Source organism: Somniosus microcephalus, chromosome 27 (genome assembly GCF_052327205.1).
Source record: "Somniosus microcephalus isolate GS21.2 chromosome 27, FLI_Smic_1.0, whole genome shotgun sequence".
NCBI lineage: Eukaryota > Metazoa > Chordata > Chondrichthyes > Squaliformes > Somniosidae > Somniosus > Somniosus microcephalus.
Window position 1 is genome coordinate 35,233,682 of NC_141013.1, and position 22,428 is coordinate 35,256,109.

At 44.4% G+C, this 22,428-nt stretch overlaps 1 protein-coding gene across 3 annotated transcripts in view; it reads left to right on the forward strand.

Annotated features, from left to right (window-relative positions):
- The window catches only part of znf710a (zinc finger protein 710a), a 43,294-nt gene extending 28,590 nt beyond the window's left edge, over positions 1-14,704 (forward strand). For 2 of the 3 annotated variants that reach the window (XM_085968839.1, XM_085968836.1), the window contains 2 exons: positions 3,574-3,748; positions 14,082-14,704. In XM_085968839.1, coding sequence (XP_085824965.1) covers positions 3,574-3,748; positions 14,082-14,296 — 390 coding nt within the window. In that variant the 3' untranslated portion in view covers positions 14,297-14,704. The remainder of the gene's footprint in view (positions 1-3,573; positions 3,749-14,081) is intronic. The other variant, XM_085968838.1, reaches the window with a different exon arrangement.
- Positions 14,705-22,428: the final 7,724 nt, after the last annotated feature.

Genomic DNA, 22,428 nt, shown 5'->3' on the forward strand with positions numbered 1-22,428 from the left:
AATTTAGTAGAATCTGCCTCACATTCTCACAATACAGGTAAATGTACTTCGGGTATATTTACATGAATATTCTGTACGCAAAGGGTGGTAGAAGTTTGAAACTCTCTTCTGCAAATAGCAATTGATGCTAGATCAGTTGTTAATTTTAAATTTGAGAGAGATTTTTTGTTAACCAAAGGTATTAAGGGATAGGGGGCAAAGGCAGGTATATGGAGTTAGGCCACAGTTCAGGAATGATCTTATTGAATGGCGGAACAGGCTCGAGGGGCTAAATGGGCTACTCCTGTTCCTATGTCCGTGTACTACCATCCAGTAACCAAGGAAGTAAAGCAGTCAACGATCAAAAAACACTCGCACTCTGCTTTCTGTCTTTCCATTTTTACCGTATGCACACACCGTGTGAATGAGTAATGAGATCACATGACCAACGACGATGCCCATTACTGATTTTTTTTTTTTTAAATTTACTAAACAGAAATGCAATTAGCCACGTGTACCTAGTGGCTAACGCATTGGACAACACTGCCAGAGATATACCTGTAAACTTTATTTTCTTACATGCGCCACAATCCGTTAGTACAAGATGTCCTGTCGGCCATGGCTCTCTGACCTGTTAATGAATTTGATTTCGCTTACAGTTGGGAAGAAGTGCAGTATAAGTGTATGGGAGTGCAGTCATTATGGTGCCGGACTAGCAACCAAGAGTTCACCTCCCACCGTGACCGTTTGTGAAATTGAATTCAGTAAATCTGATCATTTGTGAGTTGTGAGGATGGAGGGGTTGGGTGGGGGGGGGGGGGGGTTGCGGGCGGAAACATGACCATGATTCTCGTTGAAAACTCCACTGGTTTGCTAATGTCCTTCAGGGAAGCTGCTATCCCTATCCGGTCTGGCCTACCCAAGTGCTGGCTGCAGCTCGGTACCAGTGCCAGCTGAGCAAGAACTGTTAGATTACTCGAGTTCACCCCCAAAAATATGTTGTAGTTCGGCAACTTCTGTGACTGGTACGCAATTTAGAACTATCAATACAAATAGAAACGATTGTATTTTGATCCCACACTGTTCCCTCTGGAGTCCCCCCCCCCCCCCCCCAGGAGCTGTCCTTGGGCCCCCTCCTATTTATCATCTACATGCTGCCCCTTGGCGACATCATCGGAAAACACGACGTCGAGTTCCACAGGTACGCTGACACCCAGTTCTACTTCACCACCTTTCTCGACCCCCCCCTCCACTGTCTCTAAATTGTCTGACTGGATGAGCAGAAATTTCCTCCAGCGAAATATTGGGAAGACCGAAGCCATTGTCTTCGGTCCCCGCCACCAACTCCGTTCCCTAGCCACCGACTCATCCCTCTCCCTGGCAACTGTCTGAGGCTGAACCAGACTGTTCCCGCAACCTTGGTGTTGTATTTAACCCCGAGATGAGCTTCTGACCACATATCCGCGCCATCACTAAGACCGCCTATTTCCGCCTCTGTAATGTCGCCCGTCTCCGCCCTTGCCTCTGCTCATCTGCTGCTGAAACCCTCATCCATGCCTTTGTTACCTCTAGACTTAACACCTAAGCACTCCTGGCCAGCCTCCCATGTTCTACCCTCCGTAAATTTGAGGTCATCCAAAACTTGCTGCCCGTGTCCTAACTTACACCAGGTCCCGTTCACCCATCACCCCTGTGCTTGCTGATCTACAGTGGCTTCCTGTTAAGCAATGCCTCAGTTTTTAAAATTCTCATCCTTGTTTTCAGATCCCTCCATGGCCTTGCCCCTCTCTATCTCTGAAATCTCCTCCAGCCCCACAACCCTCCGAGATCTATAATTCTAGCCTGTTGAGCATCTCCGATTTCAGTCGCTCCACCGTTGGCGGCCGTACCTTCAGCTGCCTGGATCCTAAGCTCTGGAATTCTCTCCCTAATCCTCTCCGCGCCTCTACCTCTCTTTCCTCCTTTAAGATGCTCCTTAAAACCTACCTCATCTGCCCGAATAGCTCCTTATGTGGCTCAGTGTCAGATTTTGTTTGATAACGCTCCTGTGAAGCGCCTTGGCATGTTTTGCTACATTAAAGACACTATAGCAATGCAAGTTGTTGTTGTGACTTTTTTTTAAGTTTGTGGCTTTCGAAGTGAGGAATATTCTGAGCAAATCACTCGGTTGTAAAAAAAAAAATCACTACAGAAGGCCCACGACTAGGGATGGGCAATCTGTGGACTTGCCCGTCTCACCCACGTCCCAGGAACGGATTTAAAGAAAGCACACTTTTTTAAAATTCACTTTTCTTGAAGCACTTACTCCTGCAAGGTTACAGTTACAAACCCGTGCCCTCTATCAGCTAGAAGGACAAGGACAGCAGGCGCATGGGAACACCATCACTTCAAGTTCCCCTCCAAGCCCCACACCATCCTGACTTGGGAATATATCGGCTGTTCCTTCATCGCCGCTGGGTTGGAATCCTGGAACGCCCTCCTCAACAGCACTGGGAGTACCTTCACCACAGGACTGCAGCGGTTCAAGAAGGTGGCTCACCACCACCTTCTCGAGGGCAACTAGGGATAGGCAATAAATGCTGGCCTTGCCAGCGATGCCCACATCCCATGAACGAATATAAAACAAGTTCTGCGGGCCCAGGCAGCCCTCTGGTAGCTTGCTGTAGTGGCTATTCGTTAAGAGTTTGTACAATAGGTGGCAGTGGACTAGTCCATTGGGGACATGGGGAAAGAAGAGAGGCAGGAGAGCATTGTGACTAGTCAGATAGATCACAAAGGTCCTTTCTCTGATCCTGTGCATTCCTGTCTTGTGTAACCATGTCGAGACCCGTCACCACCTCAAGGGCTGACTTTCCCACAAGCTCAGTGGGTAGTAATCAGGACCAAGGCTTACAGGTGTTTTTTAGCCTACCAATACTGCGACTAATCCTAGTGCCCACTGCTGCCTTGCCGGAGATCAGATTGGACATTGAAACTGGAACCGTGGTCAGTATTGCATTGTAGGTTGTGAGAAACATCAAATTGTAACCTGCTCCCTCCTGACACCCTTTGAGTCCCTCTGTTCCCTTTACTGTAGCAAACTGCATAATTTGATGTAATTAAATATCAAAGCTGTCCAAATACTGAAATAAATACTCTTGGGAGCTTTTGATCTAGTTCAGTAGTTTTACAGTAACATTTCTTATCAATTTTAGCACTAACAATACAATAGAGCTGCTTATGTCCCTCATATATATGCCTTTCTGTAATGTGTTCATAGTTCTACCGCTAAGTATGTTGCCGTGTATGATTAATATTACAATGTGACAAAGTTTAATTCTCAGTCACTGCAGTAGTTCAACTTGTATCAGTAACGTATAGTACAACTCATTGCTGTTTGAAGAGGACTGCGGCTTTGTGCTGTTCAATATGAGCCAATAAACTAGAACGTGAGTAGAGGTGGGGGAAAAAGATTACTTTTTCATGTATTGCAAGCAGAGGTTAAGATTGGCCGTATATGTGGAATGCCCCCTCTGGCAGTGTTCTAATTTTGGGGGGGGGGGGGGTTCTGCTTTAAATGAGATTAATGGGTGTTTTCATGTTTTTTTTTTTCAGGTCTGTGGAAAAGAATTCAATCGGATGTACAATCTACTGGGTCACATGCATCTTCATTCAGACAGCAAACCCTTCAAATGCCCATACTGTTCAAGCAAGTTTACCCTCAAAGGGAATTTAAGCCGGCACATGAAGGTCAAGCATGGCGTCATGGACATCATTCTCGATGGACAAGGTAGAGTAGTCATGCTTTCTCGTAATCATTGCATGTGTTGGTTTATTGGTGAGGCACTTAATGACTTCAGCGAGTTTCACTTTGCCATCTTTTATCAAAGCCACAAAATCCTGCAGTGTACATGATTTGAGATGAGCAGCTCGTCACTGTTTTATCCTTTTTTTTTTTTTACACGAGTTGGTTTTGCACATTTGCCTCCGAATCGGGAGCCCCGCTGCCGAGAGTTGAGCACATAATGTAGGCTGGCACTCCAATGCACGTCTCGGCAAGCGCCGCAATGTTGGCGGTGTCGGCCTTCAGAGAAGGAATCAAATCTCATGGTACTTGGAGCAATGAGATCTCCCATTATACTGGTCAACATGGCTCCCTGACTCAACACGGTCACAAAGCAGATCAACTGGTCGTAGGTTAATGGAATATTGTTGTGCCGAAAATGGTTGCCCTGTTTACCTGTCTAAGTCAGTCCACTTCAATAGTTACAAGGTGCCATACAAGTCTCACTCTCTTTCCACCCTCGCTCTGCTGCCCCCTCCCCCCCTCTCTCTACTGTTTTAATGAATTGTTAACACTAACTTATTTGAATATTCTAAGATCTAAGACCGCTCGGTGTCAGTGGGTAAATGCACAGTCAGGCACTCAGCCATAGGAAATTCTGGTTTGATCCGTAGTTTGTTCTGAACTAGCTAAATCACAACTGGGCAGCTGAATTGTGGGGGTTGGCACTACAATTTTGCGATGCAAAGGTGGGGAAAATAGACCAGGATTTTTGCTCCTGCTGGGTGTCCAGTGATTATCCGTGGAATGCGTACCCACTTGCCTGCTGTGAGGACAGGAACAGTCTCTGCTCTGATGCTTTCTATGATAAATGTCCAATAGATTCTGTCTAGGCTCGTGCATAAAGAAAGGGAAAAGAGAGTACAACTGCAATCCATTATGAGTCCGTCTTCAGAAGAGGAGGTAGAAACATTGGGAGGGGCAGTGAGGGAGACGAGAGCCGAGATGTTCAGACTGAGAGGCATATCTGAAGGAGCTCACTTGTTTGGGCGTGCTCTTCTGAATCATTGAGTGGATTGTTTGGTCGGCAGCTGCTTCCTTTTGGAAACCTCTTAAGATTGTATCGTCATTTGTGATGATCTTCTCCACATACTCAGTGAGGCAAGATTCAAAATTATTGGAAAAAGATCTCGAGGGGAGATGAGAAATTTTTTCACTCAGTTGTTGGGATTGGGAACGCTCGACCTGAAAAAGGTGGTGGAAGCTGATTCCATAACTAATTTTAAAAGGGAGTTGGACAGGTACTGGAGGGCGAGGGATCTACAGGGTTACGGACAAAAGGTGGGGGCGTGGGATGAAGCACGAGCCGGCACAGGCACGGCAGGCCGAATGGCCTCCTTCAGTGCTGTAAATTTCCATGATTCTATGCAGCTGGGAAGGTTGGAGGGATGCTTACTGAAGTCTTCAGACAGGAATCGTTCTCGCTTCCTTTCTGCATCCCTTGATGAATAATTCTCGTTTCAAGTCTGTGTGTGCGCGTTCGTTCATGGCCTTAAATGCAGAAATAAGCTAATTCTTCAGGATGTGAGAAAACAAAGACTGCTAGACCAAAGGAATCCAAACTGAATGTATGTATAATATTGACAGAAAATAAAAAAGAACATTGGGAGCTATAGTAATTTATTACAATAGAAAGTCATGATATAATAGGAATAAGACACAGTGCAGAAACTGGGTCTGGATTACCTGGGGAGGAATAGGGAACCAAAGAAAGGAACTTGCATTAATGTGGTGCCGCATCCTGTCTTCATTATGTCCAAAGTGCTTCGCAGGTATGGAATTACATTTGAAATGCAGTCACTTATGTAAACAAACATGGCAACCAGTTTACGCACAGCAAGGTCCCACAACCAGCAGATGTTGCTCTGTGTTTGTTGGGTGGTCTTGGTTGAGAGAGCAGTGTTGGCCAGGACATTGGGCGACGTTTCTGCTCTTTTTCGAATAGAGCCATGGGATCTTTACGTTGACTCGAACAGCATGTTTGACAATGCGTAAGGGGAGGGAGGGGGTAGCGCTAGTAATTCGAGGCCATGTCAACGCTGGAGCATAAGCATTTAAATAGAGAAGTGATCCAGACAGTCCGTTTTGTCTAGAGCTGAGGAGTGGTGAGCAATCACAATACGGTGCAATCAAGGAGGAAATTTGTCGACCAATTAGAGAAGTAGAATTGTAAGATTTTAATCCCAAAGCTGACTAAAATAGGGGAGATATTTAGGGTGAGAAAGGTGAGGTTTTTTTGTCTTTGCAGTATTTTTTAGGACTGTTTTCTCAGTCAGTGTGTTGCTACTCCAGCAAAGAGGAAAGCACAACTTTACCTGGCTCTAAGTAATAAGGTGGAGTACCTGGGTGACCTGAAGGTAGGGGAACACTTTGGAAGCAGTGACCACAATCATAGAGTCATACGGCACAGAAGGAGGCCATTCGGCCCATCAAGTCCGTGCCGGCTCTCTGTAGAGCAATCTAGTCAGTCCCATTCCCCCGCTCTATCCCTGTAGCCCTGCAAGTTTATTTCCCTCAAGTGCCTATCCAGTCTCCCCTTGAAAACATTGAGTGTCTCCGCTTCCACCACTGCCATCGGCAGTGAATTCCAGGTCCTCGCCACTCGCTGCGTAAAAAAGTTTTTCCTCGCATCCCCCCCCTGTATCTCTTGCCCAAAACCTTAAATCTGTGTCCCTTAGTCCTTGTACCATCAACTAGTGGGAACAGCCTTTCCCCGTCTAGCCTATCCAAACCCGTCATAATCTTGTACACCTCTATCAAATCACCCCTCAACCTCCTTTGCTCTAATGAAAACAAATCCAGCTTCTCCAACCTGTACTTATAGCTAAGATCCCCCATCCCTGGAACCATTCTGGTAAATCTCCTCTGCACCCTCTCAAGGGCCTTCACATCCTTCCTAAAGTGTGGTGACCAGAACTGGACGCAATACTCTAGCTGTGGCCCAACCAGCACTTTATAAAGGTTCAGCATAACTTCTCTACTTCTGTACTCAATACCCCTATTTATGAAGCCCAAGATCCCATATGCTTTGCAATATAATTAGATTCAGTGTAAGAATAGAAAAGTCAACGATGAGGATACTTGATTGCGGGGTTGGTGGTGGGGGGGAAACACATCACAGGATAAAAGGGACCATACCCAGATTAAATAGGAGATATAAAGGCTCAAATCATCTTCACTTAAGTGCAAATGAATGACTTGGTGGTGTCTGAGAGAGGAATGCTGCCCAGGACACCAGGAAAACTCCCTGTTCCTCTTTGAATCGTGCCATGGGATCTTTTACACTCGCCTATGCAGTCACAGGGAATCAGTGTAATGACTCCAAAAGGCAGAAGCTTTGACTCTTTCAGTACTGCACTGAAGAGTCTTCTTTGATTGAGCTCAAGTTTATGGTGGGTCTTGAGCTCACGTTTATGGTGGGTCTTGAACCCACAACCCTGAGTTGAGTGAGAGTCACGCCAATTGAGTGAAGTTGACGCTGTTCAATGCCAAGGCAAGTTTTCCCATCTTGCAAAATTGTGAAGTGGTAAGGATACCAATAGATCACTTCAGATGGGAGTGTATTTTGGGGCCATATCATTGTTTTTGGACTGCTTGTACACAACTAATGCAGTGGGGTCAGTACGAGTCGCTCACAGCTGGCGCTTGCCTTGTGCCTTGCTTCCTGCCTTAAGCTCTGTGTTCTGATATTCTTCCAGGGACTGAAGGGATAATTACAGTCCTAGCCCTTTTGGGCTATCCCAGATCAGGCGTATTCCCCAGACGTTCACCTTCAACTTAAGTTAGAGATAGCCGAATTCCATAAGACGCTTAAATGGGTCTAAAGGTTCAGGCTATCTCTCCCTAAAGGAACGGAACAGCTGAAGATGTTACCGTCCTCCAGATAGTACTTTTAATAAGTCGAACTAGACTGTAACCTTCCGGATATTCTGAGGGTCCGGAATACCCCCCAGAATTCTGCAACTCCTTACAAAAGAGTGTACAGAATTTGTGGGTTCGCGAGCTTATACAGAATTACTCTGAGACAATTCTAAAAATATAGTTTTATTTAAGAGCCGACATTCAGTTAACATCTGTTGACTCAGTCGCAACATTAACAATTCAAAATACAATTAGCTTACATTTCTTATTTCTCAGAGATCCTTATTCTCAAATCTTTACTTCGTTACATTTCTTATCTCTTACTTATTCCTAAATCCAGAACATCCACCAAAATCAATCACTTTGACTTCCCGAGACTCATAGTTAAAGACTTACAGAGATGCCTCTGGAAAGTTGAGAAACGCTTTGCCCGTTCAGCGTGTTCTGACTTCTGTTAAAAAAGGTCTTATTTTTATACCCTTTTGGCAGTGGTTTCTTCTTTGATCTCTGCTGATGTCAGCTAATTGTCTTTATTGATACCTCTTTCGAATGCTTTCCATCTTACTGTCAATTCAACTATTGCATGCATAATTATTTCTCTACCTTTTTAGGTGTTCCAAAAACCATCATAAAAACAATGACAGCAATGGTTTTTGTTTGATGTCATTCTTATCGAAGATTCTTCATTCAATTCATAATATTGGCTTCACTGGTTTTTACCAGACATTGTGTCTTTCCTTACTGCTCCAAGTTCAATACAAACACAATGCAATTGCTTGGTGTCTCTATTGAAGTCGTATCTTCAAAGTGTCCTTGTTGGTATTATATTTACAATATGTAAATCAAAACCACTTTAACTGTGTGTTTACTTGTTTTCTAGCTATCTCAATTGGTTGCATATTTAATCTTATGGTTCCTGTTTTCCAAGTTTAACATAAAACTATTTGACCAGGTTTCTTTACTTGATGTCATGTTTCAAAGGCACATGCCTCTTTTAATGTTTGTATTTCTGTTTTACATGTTAGCTCTTCACACTTTAAACTGGGCATTTTCATTGTGTTACCTCCAAACTCTAGACCTTTCGGAAGCACCAATGGTTTGCTTCAATCTTTCATTGTTTTAGAATATTTAACTAATTCCCATTTCAAAGCTTGTTTACAACTTTGTTATCAACTGACCTTTTCTCAGAAGCCTATATTTCTGTTTACAGCCTGTCTGCTGAGACTTGTGTCTTTTAAACCCAGTATGTCTTTTATTATCAGAATTCTGTTCATAGTATCGTGTATTTCTCTGAATCATGGCTATTCCTTCACACCCCCGCCTTGACCAAAAGATGAGCTAATAACTTCAGGGCAGAGTCTGGTCAATATTGCTCATGAGGTTACAATAGCATATTAATTTTACAAGATGTACAATCATGTGCTACATGAAAATTCCTTTGAAGTCATCCTAGGACAATGTTTTGTCTTTTAAATTGTACACAATTTAAAAGGATAAGTACATAGTCATGCTATTAGCGAAACAGCAATGTCCTTAAAATGTCCAATCGGTAGATGTACATTCTGTAGAGGAGTTATTCATACGAGTCAAGAAAATGTCAGTGGAAACTAGTTGAAGGAAGCTTGACACGCTGTCCCTTCGATCCGGCGTGTGTACCGATGTGTGTTGTGGTAAAGGCCTTGCCATGCACTCAGTTGATTCCTCCTTTATCCGCAGTGTCTTCCTCCTTCGCTGAAGTAACTCGTTGATCTTTCCTTGTTTCGGTTGTTGCTTTTCGCAAATCCAATTCCTGATGCGTTGCCAAGCAACGTGTAGAAGTGTCGATGACCCCTTCTGACTTCCCATCGTCAGTATTTCGATCGCATCCATTTCCTATGTCGTGCTCCAAGCTGGGTCTTTAAAGACAATGTACGACTGCACCTTGTATTCCTCCTTTTCGGTATCCCGCAGGACATCTTTTGAGATTGTCTATGGAGACAGGTTTAAAAATAGACTCGCCATTCGGCTGGTTAATATATATTTGAACTGTTCTTTCGTTAATAACTGACTGTATTTGAGCAGGTTTTTCCACTTCAGTCTTAAACCAGGTTTCTGCTCGAACTTCTTTTCCTGTACCCATTCTCTTACTATGGGTTGCCATACTTTATTTCAATTTTTTCTGCCTATTTGCTTCCCTTCTGATCATTTCGATGAATCTCCTTTCTTACTTTTTTTTTCCTAACTGTCGCTGTTGGGTCAAGGACTCCGTGTGTAGAGGCAATAAAAGAACTATGGGTAAGCAGTGTATGCATCTCAACCCCATACATCAGATAATATGGAATTTCTTGGGGGACACTGTCCCTGATGCAGATGTGGGCACATTATTGAGTGATAGCTGTACCTCCGGAATGCTGGTGGTCCACTTATTTCCCTGATTCTCAACAGTTTGACTTTATTACTTCCCGATTTTTTACATTCCACCAGCCCCGCTGATTGCAGATGATGTGGCTGTGCTCTAACCCAATCCCCCATTGTTTGCAATAGTCTTTGAAGACCTTAGAGACAAAGGCTCCGCCTTTAACGGAGTGCAAGATTTTGGTTGCACCAGCTACAGTAATTATATCAGAAATAGCCCTGGCGAGTGTGTTTTCCGAAACAGTTTGTGGGGACCAGTCAGCAGAAGGAAGTGCATCCATCCCACAAACGAGAACAAGCCTATATCCCAAAAATGGGGAAAGTGGTCAAATAAATTCAATAAAGAATTTTCCCATTTGCTCATCAGCTTTCACAGGAGCCAATGGTGGTGGCTTAATTTAGTGATGACTTATTAGTCGAATAGCATGGCTCACAATTTGCCACCTATGTTTTACAGGCTTTAAGCATGCCTGGCCACCAATATAAGAGGGTCAATTTGCCGAATGTTATTCTGGCACTACAATATGATTGACTTATGTATGCCCTGGTGAGCTGCTTTTACAAGCTGTTCTCGTTTGTTGCTCGGGGGTACTTCTCGGTTTCCTTTGGGCATCTTAACTAGTACAATACCCGTAGGGGTTTCTGAGTAAAAGTACCTTGGTGGACATTCTGGTGGATTCTCTGTTATTGGGTCTAATAGCTGAATCAGTTCCTCATCCTGATTAGCTGCCCGTTCTGCCCTAGTGATTACACTAACATTGGCAGGCCCCTCTCGAGGGGGTATCATGCAGACTGAACGTTTCGCTTGTTCGTCTGTAAAGCTGTTTCCTTTTGAGTGTACTGTTCCAGTGGTATGCCCGTTTATATGAATCACCTGACACTTTTTCTCCATTCTCGAATGGAGAATTTCTTCCCTCAGTGTGGGTTTAATAAAATCTGCTTTCTTTAAAACATACCGTAATGCTGCGGCTTCAGCATATTGCACTGTCTTATGGCCAAGGGGTTTAAACAGTAATTCTTTTGGATATAAAGAATAGGAATCTCAAAATCCCTACTACTATCCCCATCCTAGCTGAGGATTGCTGGGGTGTCTTTTTTAATCGCCATTGACGTTCCATCACAGTAAATAACTTGATGGTATTCTGTAAGCGGTCTTATGAGTATTTATCTGATTCTCTCTTCCTTTTCATCATCCTCCATGATGGAGAGATATTCTATCTTTCCACATTAATTTTGGATGGCTTTGTAGTTAAAAGATAATATTTATTAATGAGTTGCTCAAGGAGGTCTTTACTTCCCCCTTCTGGACAAGTTTAATCAAGCTGTGTTCGTTTGTGGGCAAGGTTGTCAAGGCATAGGGGAATTCAAAAGGTCCTGGCTGGGTGCCAGGCCTTCAATGCTGGGATTGATCATCCTCAAAATGCTGAGGTTCATTTGCTGCTTTATCTTCAATTATTTTAACTGATTTTTGTTTCTTCCTCTTGGGGATTTCATGTTTTCCAGATCCCTGATGGGGTTTATCGGACCGTTTACTTTCTTGACGATCCTCCTGTTGAGGTGGACGTTGGTTCTGCCGGGAATCTTTTTGATCCCAATTTTGGTTTTCTCGGTACCCTCCCCATGGCTCTTTGGCCAGTGTAAAAGCTGTCCCCATAGGGAGTCCACTGTCCTTTGCTTTCCTTTCGAGGTTTAGCCCCTCGTCTATCCCATCTTTATGGGGAGAAATCTGTCTCATATTGTGGGCGGGTTGGGGGTGTAAACCTTTTGGAATACCCTCTTGGGGGTCCCGAGCCATGAGTTTGTGTCTGGGCAGGGTGGACTTGAGACTTGGGTCTATACAGTCCTTCTTTCTGAGTACCAAAGATACCTTCTCCATTTTTTTTTATCCCTAGTTTCTGATCTCATTATAGGTTTAGTTTGGGGTAGACCTAAGAGGTCATGATTTAATTGGATAATGCGATTGACATTATCCCATCTTTGTTGGTTATCGCGATAATCATTTAGAGCACCCTCACAGGCAAGTTTGAGGGCTGTATTTTGGTATTGATTGTTCATGGTTGCCTGGCCAATGTCCCAATTATCCTGTGTAAGTACTTTGCCTAATCTGTAGGCAGCTACCAGCCTTTTAGTTGTGGTGTATTAATGAGTATTTCCCTGATGGAACCCATTACATGCCCTCCCTGAGTTGTCACGAGAACATAGGTATATATTTGAACCCAGTTGTTACACTGGTTTAATGGGGGAATTAAGTCTGAACTTAGTATCATTTGCAGTAGTTGCCTCAGGTGTTGGGCATTCCAATCTTGGCAACAGGTTTCCAATTTATCAAGGTTAGTTGGAATCCAGCAGGTTTTTTCCGGTCTACCACACATTGTGTAGATAGAACTTAAGGTTTACTTGACCTAGGGGTGCAATTTGTGGTTGCTGGGGTTGGTTTACTGGACCATTAATCATTGCACCTCCAGCATTTAGATATGAGTGAGCTAGTGCCTGTCGGCATTGATTATAATGGATTCTAAGCTGTCTATAGTTTTCTCGAAGATTGGGGTCATTTATTTCATCATGAGCTTGCCACCTTAACTGGAATCCATGGCCCCCCAGGAGCATAGGCTGCTCTGGGTCCTGCTATTCGGCCATGGTTGCCACCACCTTGTTGGGCACCGTTCATTAGGCCTCCCAATTGTGCGGGTGTGCACCTTATCATTAAGGAATTTATTGGATTTGGAGTATTCGTTTGATTATCCCACAGGATATTCTGTATCCCCTGGTTCTGGGGATCCACATTAATCGTGCCATGAGTTCCAACGGCTCCTTCAGCATCAAAGCCTTCTATTTCAAAAATTATCACTTGGTCTTGTGGAGGTACAGGGATAGGATTATTTCCCCTAATAAAGCAATCGTTTAAATTTTCTAATAAAACTCTGCTGGGGGATGAATGTGGCTCAATCCGGGCCCTGGTACAGCTATTATAGCTGTGTGGCCAAGATACCACATAAAATTTAGTTGCACAATATAGAAGATCCTCTTTCTCCCTCCCCAATTGATTAGTGGTAGAGTATGTCAGTAGGTTGTGGGCGCAAGCTGTGCGACAGGACTTGAGCATGTGATCTAAAGACGGTCCAATGCTGTACTGAAGGTTCGCTGCATTGAGAGAGATGCTGGCGCGTGTTGGAGACGTTAAGCTGTCAAGTGGTTTATGAGGCCGTTAAATGTCACATCTTGGTGAGCAATGCTGGTTGAAGCTCTGTGTGCCTCTGGAGCCCCAAGTCTTCCTCCCTGGCTGAACTAGGTACTGCAGAACAAGGTTTGATGAGCGCATTCTTGTGGGATACTTAGCCGAGTGTGTCTGACTATTATTAGACATTCGGCCTGGGCAAATAGTTTGTAGGACTCATCTGCAGCATTGTAGTGACTAATTTGAATAGCATCAAATTCAGTGTGTGAACTGATGTAAAATGATGAGATGGTTTGCGAGAGGCCACAGGTTTCTTCTAGTTGTGGACCACCAGCAGGGAAAACACTGTGAGGTGGTGATTCAGCACAGCCCTGACTAGTCAAATGGGCTGCATCAGTCGATTACTAAGCACACAGCTTTCTCTGTCCACCCCCTCCCTGGAAAATTAAGAAAACATCTATTTGTAGATCAAGGAAAAATACACTTTTTTGGAAATGGGATTGTAGATCACAACTGTATCCTCCATGATGATATTAAACAGAAAGCTTTTTCTCCCCTCACTCTGTACCTTTTACTGGAGGCTTTCCACCATTCCCCGGCTGAGGGGGAAAGGCAGCTGATGTGCTTACTATGTAAACAATGGCTCGGAATTAATCTTGGAAGGCTTGTTGGTTTGTTAAACTTCTTCCTTCTGGTTCTTTATATGCCATCTTCTCTGATTATCCTTCTTGTTTGTACTGTATTGTACAATGTGCCCTGTAGTTGTAAGTGTGTGTAATGTGCTGTCACTGTAAACTTGTGATCCCACCATTTCTTCACACCTTCTGACATTTTCCCCCCACCGAACAGAGAGCTTGTTGGACATTGGCCATTCGGAACACATGGAAGGTCAGCAAGGAGACATCGACGACTACGAGGAAAATTCTTTTGACTTCACAGGTGGGCAAAAAGCTGCTGACGATACTTCAGACTCGACAAAAATGTCTGATGAAGAAAGTATGAAAGACATGTACTTTAATTTTGAGAAAGAAGCTGAAAGATATGGAATGGACTTAAAACCATAACTGAAGTGAAGCCAAAAATAAATTGATCCCGTGCTTTGACTATTGTTAATTGTGCATAGCTTTCTATTAATGCTGCAGTTGCAGATTTTAAAATTACATTCCAACGTTAAGCATATGTTTCACAAAAACATTGTAATGTGAATCCATTTTACACGTTACTAATCTCAGGGTTCTGTGAGAATTTTTTTTTAAGATGGTCTATTCTGGACCAAAGCAGATGACTACTACCAAAATTGTGTTGGTCTTTACTGTGTAAAATATAACTTCAAAAAAGGTTCTGTATATATACACACATCCAATTGCAGTAATTCATTGAATTACATTGTGGAGTGGCTTTTGTGGATTTATTTTCTTACTGGACTATATAATCATCTACAATAGCAATAAAATAACATCTGTTTAAAGGTACTGTCTGTGTGGACAGAAGTGTTTTCTTTTTAGACATTGCCTTGAAAGTGAATAAAGAGTAAGGGACCATAAAAGTGAGCGCGAATGCATCTGTGTTTGGACAGTAGAGTGCTGTGGGGAGAGTGCATTTGTGTGTGAGGGGGACATGTATGTGGAGGGAGGGAAGAGAATACAAGAAGAGAATTGGGGGTGGAAAGAGTGTGAGGTGGTGAGTGGGTGGGTGTGGAGAGGGAGATTGTGGAGCTGATAATCTGACGGCCGCTGAAGGTGAGGCTGCATCGATCTCTACATTATTAAACATTGTGCACTTGCTGTGTACAAAACCTTACTTCCTGTTCTCGCCACATTTGTAATCAACTTTTTTCCCCCCAACTATGAATTCCTATGTCTATTTACAATGGAAACCAGCTACTTAAACTTGTTATCTGTAATTACTCAAGCTAGCCATTGAGTGGTGATCTACCTGCAAATTGCTCAAAATGCTTTCTGAATTTTTCATCTACCACTTTCTTAATAACTGAGATTTCTAATGTCTAAAATAAGGGTTTAAACAAATATATTTTACAATAACAATTACATTGATCCATGTCTTTTGTGCCTTTTAATGCAGTCATTAAAGTTTTTATGTGAATGTATGGGCTTGGGACTTGATATTTTGCCATTGGCTGAATTCAGGTTGTGCCTTGTACCCAGTTTCTTGGGATGCATCAGTAATTTGAGGGAAATAATTGGACCAAAGCATGCAGATGTAATTCAGTCTCCATTTTTAAACTCATACATTTTGTTCTTTATAATTAAAATTAACTATGTATGTATCTTGGTCAACAAGAGAAGTGAGAGATAGCATAAAACCCAAAGAAAGGGCTTGTGTGAATGCAAAGAACTGCAGAGATCCCACAGACAGAGATATAATAAAGAACAGCAAAGGGATAAAAAAAGTAGTAAGAGTTGCAAAAAGAGAATGAGAAAAAACTTGCGAGGGATATCAAAGACACCAAGATTTGTACAAGTATATTAAGAGAAATAGGGTGGGTGGCTAAGAGTATTGTGGACCCTTAAAGACCAACGTAGGTAATATTGGATTTGAAAATCAGGTAATGGCAGTCTTGCTAAATACTTTTATATCAGTCTTCATAGTAGAGGATGAGGTTAAACTACCAAAAATACAAGGAAAAGTAAAAATAAATCAACAGGAGGAACTTCCTAGATTTAATAAGTTTTTAAAAAATAGTACTGGAGAAAATAATGAGACTAAAGATAAACAAATCTCCAGGATTTAATGGTTTCCACCCCAGGGTATTAAAAGAAGTAGGTGAGGAAATTATAGATGCTCTAGTCATGATCTCCAGAATTGTCCCCTTGAATTGGAAAATTGCCAATGTCACTCCATTATTTAAGAGTAAGAGAGATAAACTAGGAAATTATAGACCTATTAGTCTAATGTCTGTTGTGGGGAAGTTGCTAGAATCTATTATTAGGGACAGAGTGACCGAGCATTTGGACAAATATGAACTGATCAGAGAGCCAGCATGGATTTGTAAAGGGTAAGTCATGTGTAACAAACCTAGTTGAATTATTTGAGGTGGTAGCTAAGGGAATGTCTATGGATGGTATTTACATGGACTTCAGATGCCATTCAATAAGGTTCCACATAAGAGACTGTTAAAATGAGAGCCAATGGAATTGGAGGCAATCTATTGATATGGGTAGGAAATTATTAGGCGGTGAAATACAAAGGGGTGGAAGTTGCGTTCTAATTATGTAAAGCTCTGGTTAGACTCCATTTAGAGTACTGCTTTCAGTTCTGTGCACTGTACCTCGGAGGATACATTGGCCTTGGAGGGGGTGCAGTGCAGATTCACCAGAATGACACTGGGGTTAAAAGGGTCAGGACAGGTTGCACAGACTAGGCTTGCATTCCCTGGATTATAAAAGATTAAGGGATGATCTAATTGAGTTATTTAAGATGATTAAAGGATTTGATAGGGTAGACAGAAACCATTTCCTTTGGCGAGGGAGTCCAGAACAAGGGGCATAACCTTAAAATTAAAGCTAGGCTATTCAGGGGTGATGTCAGGAAGCACTTCAATGGAAATCTGGAATCACTTGCCCCCCAAAATCTGTTGAGACTAGGTCAATTGAAAATTTCAAAACTGAGTGATAGATTTTTGTTAGGCAAGGGTATTCAGGGTTACAAACCCATGGTGGGTAGATGGTTAAGATATAGCTCCGCTGTGATCTAATTGAATGGTGAAACAGACTCGAGGGGCTGAGTGGCCTAATCCTGTTCCTATATTCTTCTACAAAACAATTTGGAAAGCAAAGTTGGAACACTGGAATTTCTCTGCAATATAAAACTGAGATGTGGCAGTGCCACTATTTCTGGGAGAATGTAATTACTGTACAAGTTTAGAGGCAGTTTCCATTATAAAGGTGGAAAAAGTTGAGACACAAATGTGAAAACAATGTAAAGTTTTGTAGATAGGAAGTACAGTTTTGTAGATAGGAAGTACCTGTACAGGTAGACTACCCTTTATCCGAACTTCCGAAACCCTCTAAAAACCGAAGGTTTTGTCGTTCAGCGTAAGTCGTGCGCACGACCCCCGCTGACCCCCCACCCTTTCGGATAAGGGATAGTGTATCCTTTATCTGCACTTCTGAAAACCGAAATCCTCTGAAAACCGAAAGGTTTCGTTCAGCGTAAGTCGTGCGCACGACCCCGACCCCCAGCCGACCCCCACCCCCGACAAATTTCCCAGCCTTATAAAATACCTTCCAAAATCTGAAATTTTCTGAAAACTGAAACATGGCTGGTCGAGGTTTTCGGATAAAGGATAGTCTACCTGTATTAGAGATTTTTTTTAAATGGGCTGAGAGCAAGAGAATTCAAGCTTCAAGTGTACGATAGCAAAATACTGCAGATGTTGGAAATCCGAAATAACAACAGAAAATGCTGGAAAAACTCAGCAGGTCAGGCAACATCCGTGGAGAGAAGTTTGAGTTGATGTTTCGGGTTGGACCCTTCTTCAAAACTGGAAAGAAAAGAAACTAGATCGGAGGCAGGGCTGCGATCGGACAAAAGAATAAAAGAAACAAAAGAAGTAAAAGAGATTAGAAGCTAGACGAGATAGTAATAGGCTGGGATTAGGTGTAAAGTGTACTGGCAGGGCAAAAGATAGCTGCCAGGTGTGTGAGAGAAACAAAAGGAAAAGGGGGGGGGGGAAAGGAGTGGAACAATTACAAGAGAAAATGAAATGGGGGCCGAGCTTATGATCTGAAATTGTTGAACTCGATATTGAGTCCGGAAGGCTGCAGACTACCTAATCGGAAGATGACGTGCTGTTCCTCGAGTTTACGTTGCGCTTCCGTGGAACAATACAAGAGGCCAAGGACGGTGAGGTCCGAGTGGGAATGGAGCGGTGAATTAAAATGACAGGCGACCGGAAGCTCGGGGTCACCCTTACGGACTGAACGGAGGTGTTCCGCAAAGCGGTCACCCAATCTGCGTTTGGTCTCCCCAGTGTAGAGGAGACCGCATCGTGAGCAGCGAATACAGTATACTAGATTGCGAGAAGTACAAGTAAATCGCTGTTTCACCTGGAAGGGGTGTTTGGGGCCCTGGACAGTGGGAAGGGGGGAGGTATAGGGGCAGGTGTTACGTCTCCTCCGCTTGCACGGGAAGGTGCCAGGCGAAGAGGAAGGGCTGTTTGGGGTGATAGAGGAGTGGACTAGGGTGTCTCGGAGGGAGCGGTCCCTGCGGAATGCTGAAAGGGGCGGGGAGGGGAAGATACGTTTGGTGGTGGGATCACTTTGGAGGTAGCGGAAATGCCGGAGGATGATCCGTTGAATGTGGAGGCTGGTGGGGTGAAAGGTGAGGACAAGGGGAACCCTATCGTGGTTCCGGGATGGAGGGGCAGGGGTGAGGGCAGAAGTGCGGGAGATAGAACTGACACGGTCGAGGGCAGTGTCAACCACAGTAGAGGGGAATCCTCGGTTGCGGAAAAAGGAAGACATGTCTGAAGCACTGGTGTGGAAGGTGGCGTCGTCGGAGCAGATACGGCGGAGGCGGAGAAACTGGGAGAATGGAATAGAGTCCTTACAGGAAGCGGGGTGGGAGGAAGTGTAGTCCAGGTAGCTGTGGGAGTCAGTGGGCTTGTAGTAAATATTGGTCGATAACCTATCCCCAGAGATGGAGACGGAGAAGTCGAGGAAGGGAAGGGAAGAGTCCGAGATGGACCATGTGAAGGTGAGGGAAGGGTGGAAATTGGAGGCAAAGTGAATGAAATTGTCAAGTTCGGGGCGAGAGCAGGAAACGGCACCGATACAGTCATCAATGTATCGGAAAAAGAGGTGAGGGAGGGGACCCGAGTAGGACTGGAACAAAGATTGTTCCACATAGCCCACGAAAAGGCAGGCATAGCTAGGACCCATGCGGGCACCCATGGCAACACCTTTGATTTGGAGGAAATGAGTGGAGTTAAAGGAGTTGTTCAATGTGAGAACAAGTTCAGCCAGGCGGAGGAGGGTCGTGGTGGATGGGGACTGGTCGGGCCTCTGTTCAAGGAAGAAGCGGAGCACCCTCAGGCCATCCGGGTGGGGGGTGGAGGTGTAGAGGGATTGTACGTCCATGGTGAAAAGGAAGCGGTTGGGGCCAGGAAACTGGAAACTGTTAAAGTGGCGGAGGGCGTCCGAAGAGTCGCGGATGTAGGTGGGAAGAGACTGGACAAGGGGAGAAAAGATAGAGTCAAGATAGGAAGAGATAAGTTCTGTAGGGCAAGAACAGGCTGAAACGATGGGTCTACCAGGGCAGTCCTGTTTGTGGATCTTGGGAAGGAGGTAGAAGCGGGCTGTGCGGGGTTGGGGAACTATGAGGTTGGTGGCAGCAGGGGGAAGATCTCCAGAGGAGATGAGGTCAGTGACAGTCTTGGAAACGGTGGTTTGATGTTCGGTAGTGGGGTCATGGTCCAGGTGGAGGTAGGAGGAGGTGTCGGAGAGTTGGCGTTCAGCTTCCGCTAGGTAGAGGTCAGTACGCCAAACAACAACAGCACCACCCTTGTCAGCGGGTTTAATGACAATGTCAGGGTTGGATCTAAGAGAATGGAGTGCTGCAAGTTCAGAGGGAGGTAGGTTGGAGTGAGTGAGGGGAGCAGAGAAATGGAGACGGCCGATGTCACGGCAGCAGTTAGCGATGAAAAGATCTAGAGAGGGTAAGAGGCCAGGGGGAGGGGTCCAGGTAGAACGGGAATTCTGCAAGCGGGAGAAAGGGTCAGTTGTGCGGGGGGAAGACTCCTGGCCAGTGAAGTGGGCACGGAGACGAAGGCGGCGGAAAAAGAGCTCAACATCGTGCCGAGCTCGAAATTCATTGAGGTGGGGGCGTAAGGGGGATGAAGCTCAGGCCTTTGCTGAGGACTGATCGTTCAGGGTCAGAGAGTGGAAGGTCAGAGGGGATAGTGAAAACGCGGCAGGGGGTGGGATTGGGGGAAGGGGGGTCAGAGGAAAGTGAAGGGGAAGAAGGTTCCGGAGGGGCGTTGGTGTCCAAGAGTTGATGAAGCTTGCGATCCTTGACATCGGAAAGGAAGAAGAAAAGTTTTTTGTTGAAGCGTCGGATGAGTCGAAGGATGAAATGGAACTGTGGACCCGGACAGCTTTGAGATCGAGTGTGCCGGTGTTGCTGAAGAGAGAAGTCGAGTGTGTTCATGTGGCGCCGCATGGCGTTGAGCGTGGAGCTCAGATGCGGCGAGAGCAGTAGTTCGAGGAACGATGAATATCTTGGAGGTATTAAGCCGAGATGGTTTTTCCTCATCCTAAAACTTATTTTTGAAAAATAAGATTTTTAAAATAATCAACTTTTCAAAAATGGGGTGTTTTTCCCATTCGAATGTGACATTTGAAAACAATCGATGAAATTTAAAAGCAAGACTGGGTTGGACAGTTTTTGGCCTCGCCACCTGCTTTTGGTGGGGGGTGGGTGAGAATGGATGGAGGATTAATGATGAGTTGAGTGACAGTGGAGTGAGGATACCAATGCTTCACTGGGTAGTTCATGGCAGATGTGGTAGGAAAGGTGAGCGGGGTAGTTTGAATGGGTAGGGTGTGATGGGGGAAGCAAAGACATAGGGGAGGGGGAGGGAGCTGCATTATCCCCAAAACCCACTCCTGGAAAATGCAACCTACAGTTGTTGGCTGCTCCTTCCCTGCCACTCAGTGTGGCAACACCCACTACCTGGTCATAGTGGGGTTGTCTGATCACCCGGGGGGGGGGGGGGGGGGGGGGTGTTGACTGCATGGAGTGGGGACTAGGTTTGTTTGGGGGGGGGGGGGGGGGGTGAAGGGGAAAGCTCTTGCCTCTTTCATGCAGCAGTCCACGCCTCCCTTAAGCTGTTGGTTTCCGAGGCCAGGGAAACCTGGCCAGCCAGCGTTAAAGCTGGGAGAGAGATAAAATCTGGCACACGCAGCCTCATTAAAATATTTAAATAAGTGACCCGCCTCCTGGGAGCACGTTGGTTGCCTGCTTCCTGCACCAGTTAAAATGGTAAGTGGGCGGGTTTGAGGTTTTTAAAATTAACATCTCACCCGTTTCTGGGGTTAAAAGTAGAAATAAGATAGTAGGCCATTCGGCCCCTCGAGCCTGCTCCGCCATTCAATGAGATCATGGCTGATCATCCAAACTCAGTACCCTGTCCCTGCCTTCTCCCCATATCCCTTTAGCCTTAAGAAATATATCTAATTCCTTCTTGAATATATTTAATGAATTGGCCTCAACTGCCTTCGGTGGTAGAGAATTTCCACAGGTTCACCACTCTGTGAAGAAATTCCTCCATCTCTGTCCTAAATGGCTTACCCCTTATCCTTAGACTGTGACCCCTGGTTCTGGACTCCCCTCCATCTAGTCTGTCTAGTCCTGTTAGAATTTTATAAGTTTCAATGAGATCCCCTCCCATTCTTCTAAACTCCAGCACGTATAAGCCCAATCATTTGCAACATGACTAGATAGTAATACATTAAAATCAGTATACAGGTGTGTTATACAGCAAAATCCTGTGTAAACATTCTTACAGGAATGCAATGTTGAGATGTCTACATTTTATGCTGTTTCCCTGTGATGCCCGTAGGTGGCACTGTAACATGACTCTGACTGCTACACTTGGCTGTCACATTACTGTGCTCCAGAGCTTTGCCACAGCTTCTGTTGTAGTATAGCTGCTGTGTGAAGAGCTGGCTGTCACTTTTTTTAAACCTTTAACCTTAATTAAAATTTTTGTTTGCATACATTGGTACTAAAAAGTAAATGGCCATCAATGTTCCCACTAAGCTGCGCAGCGGTCTGGAGTCCCACATAGGCCTCTCACTGACTTTTAGACAGGAGAAACCACATATGCTCGAACATTTGAATGGGTTATGCAGCTACTTAAAGGACTGTGCACCAAAAAAGGGAACACTGGCCTGTACTGCTCAATCTCCAACTATATAGTGTAACCAGAAGTCTAACAATGATGTACCCTTTTGTGATCTAAAATGGGATATAATTTTCTTTCACAGATGCCTCCTTGTTTTTGTAGGTGGACTGAGAAACACCTAGTCAGACAAGGCTAGATATGCCATTAAGCTGCTTTCTTTCACAGGAAGTAAACATTGTTCTGATCACTCAACTCAATTAGTACAATTTGTGCTCATGAAATAATGATATGCTACACATGGTGAGCTGTCTGGTTTGATTTAAACAG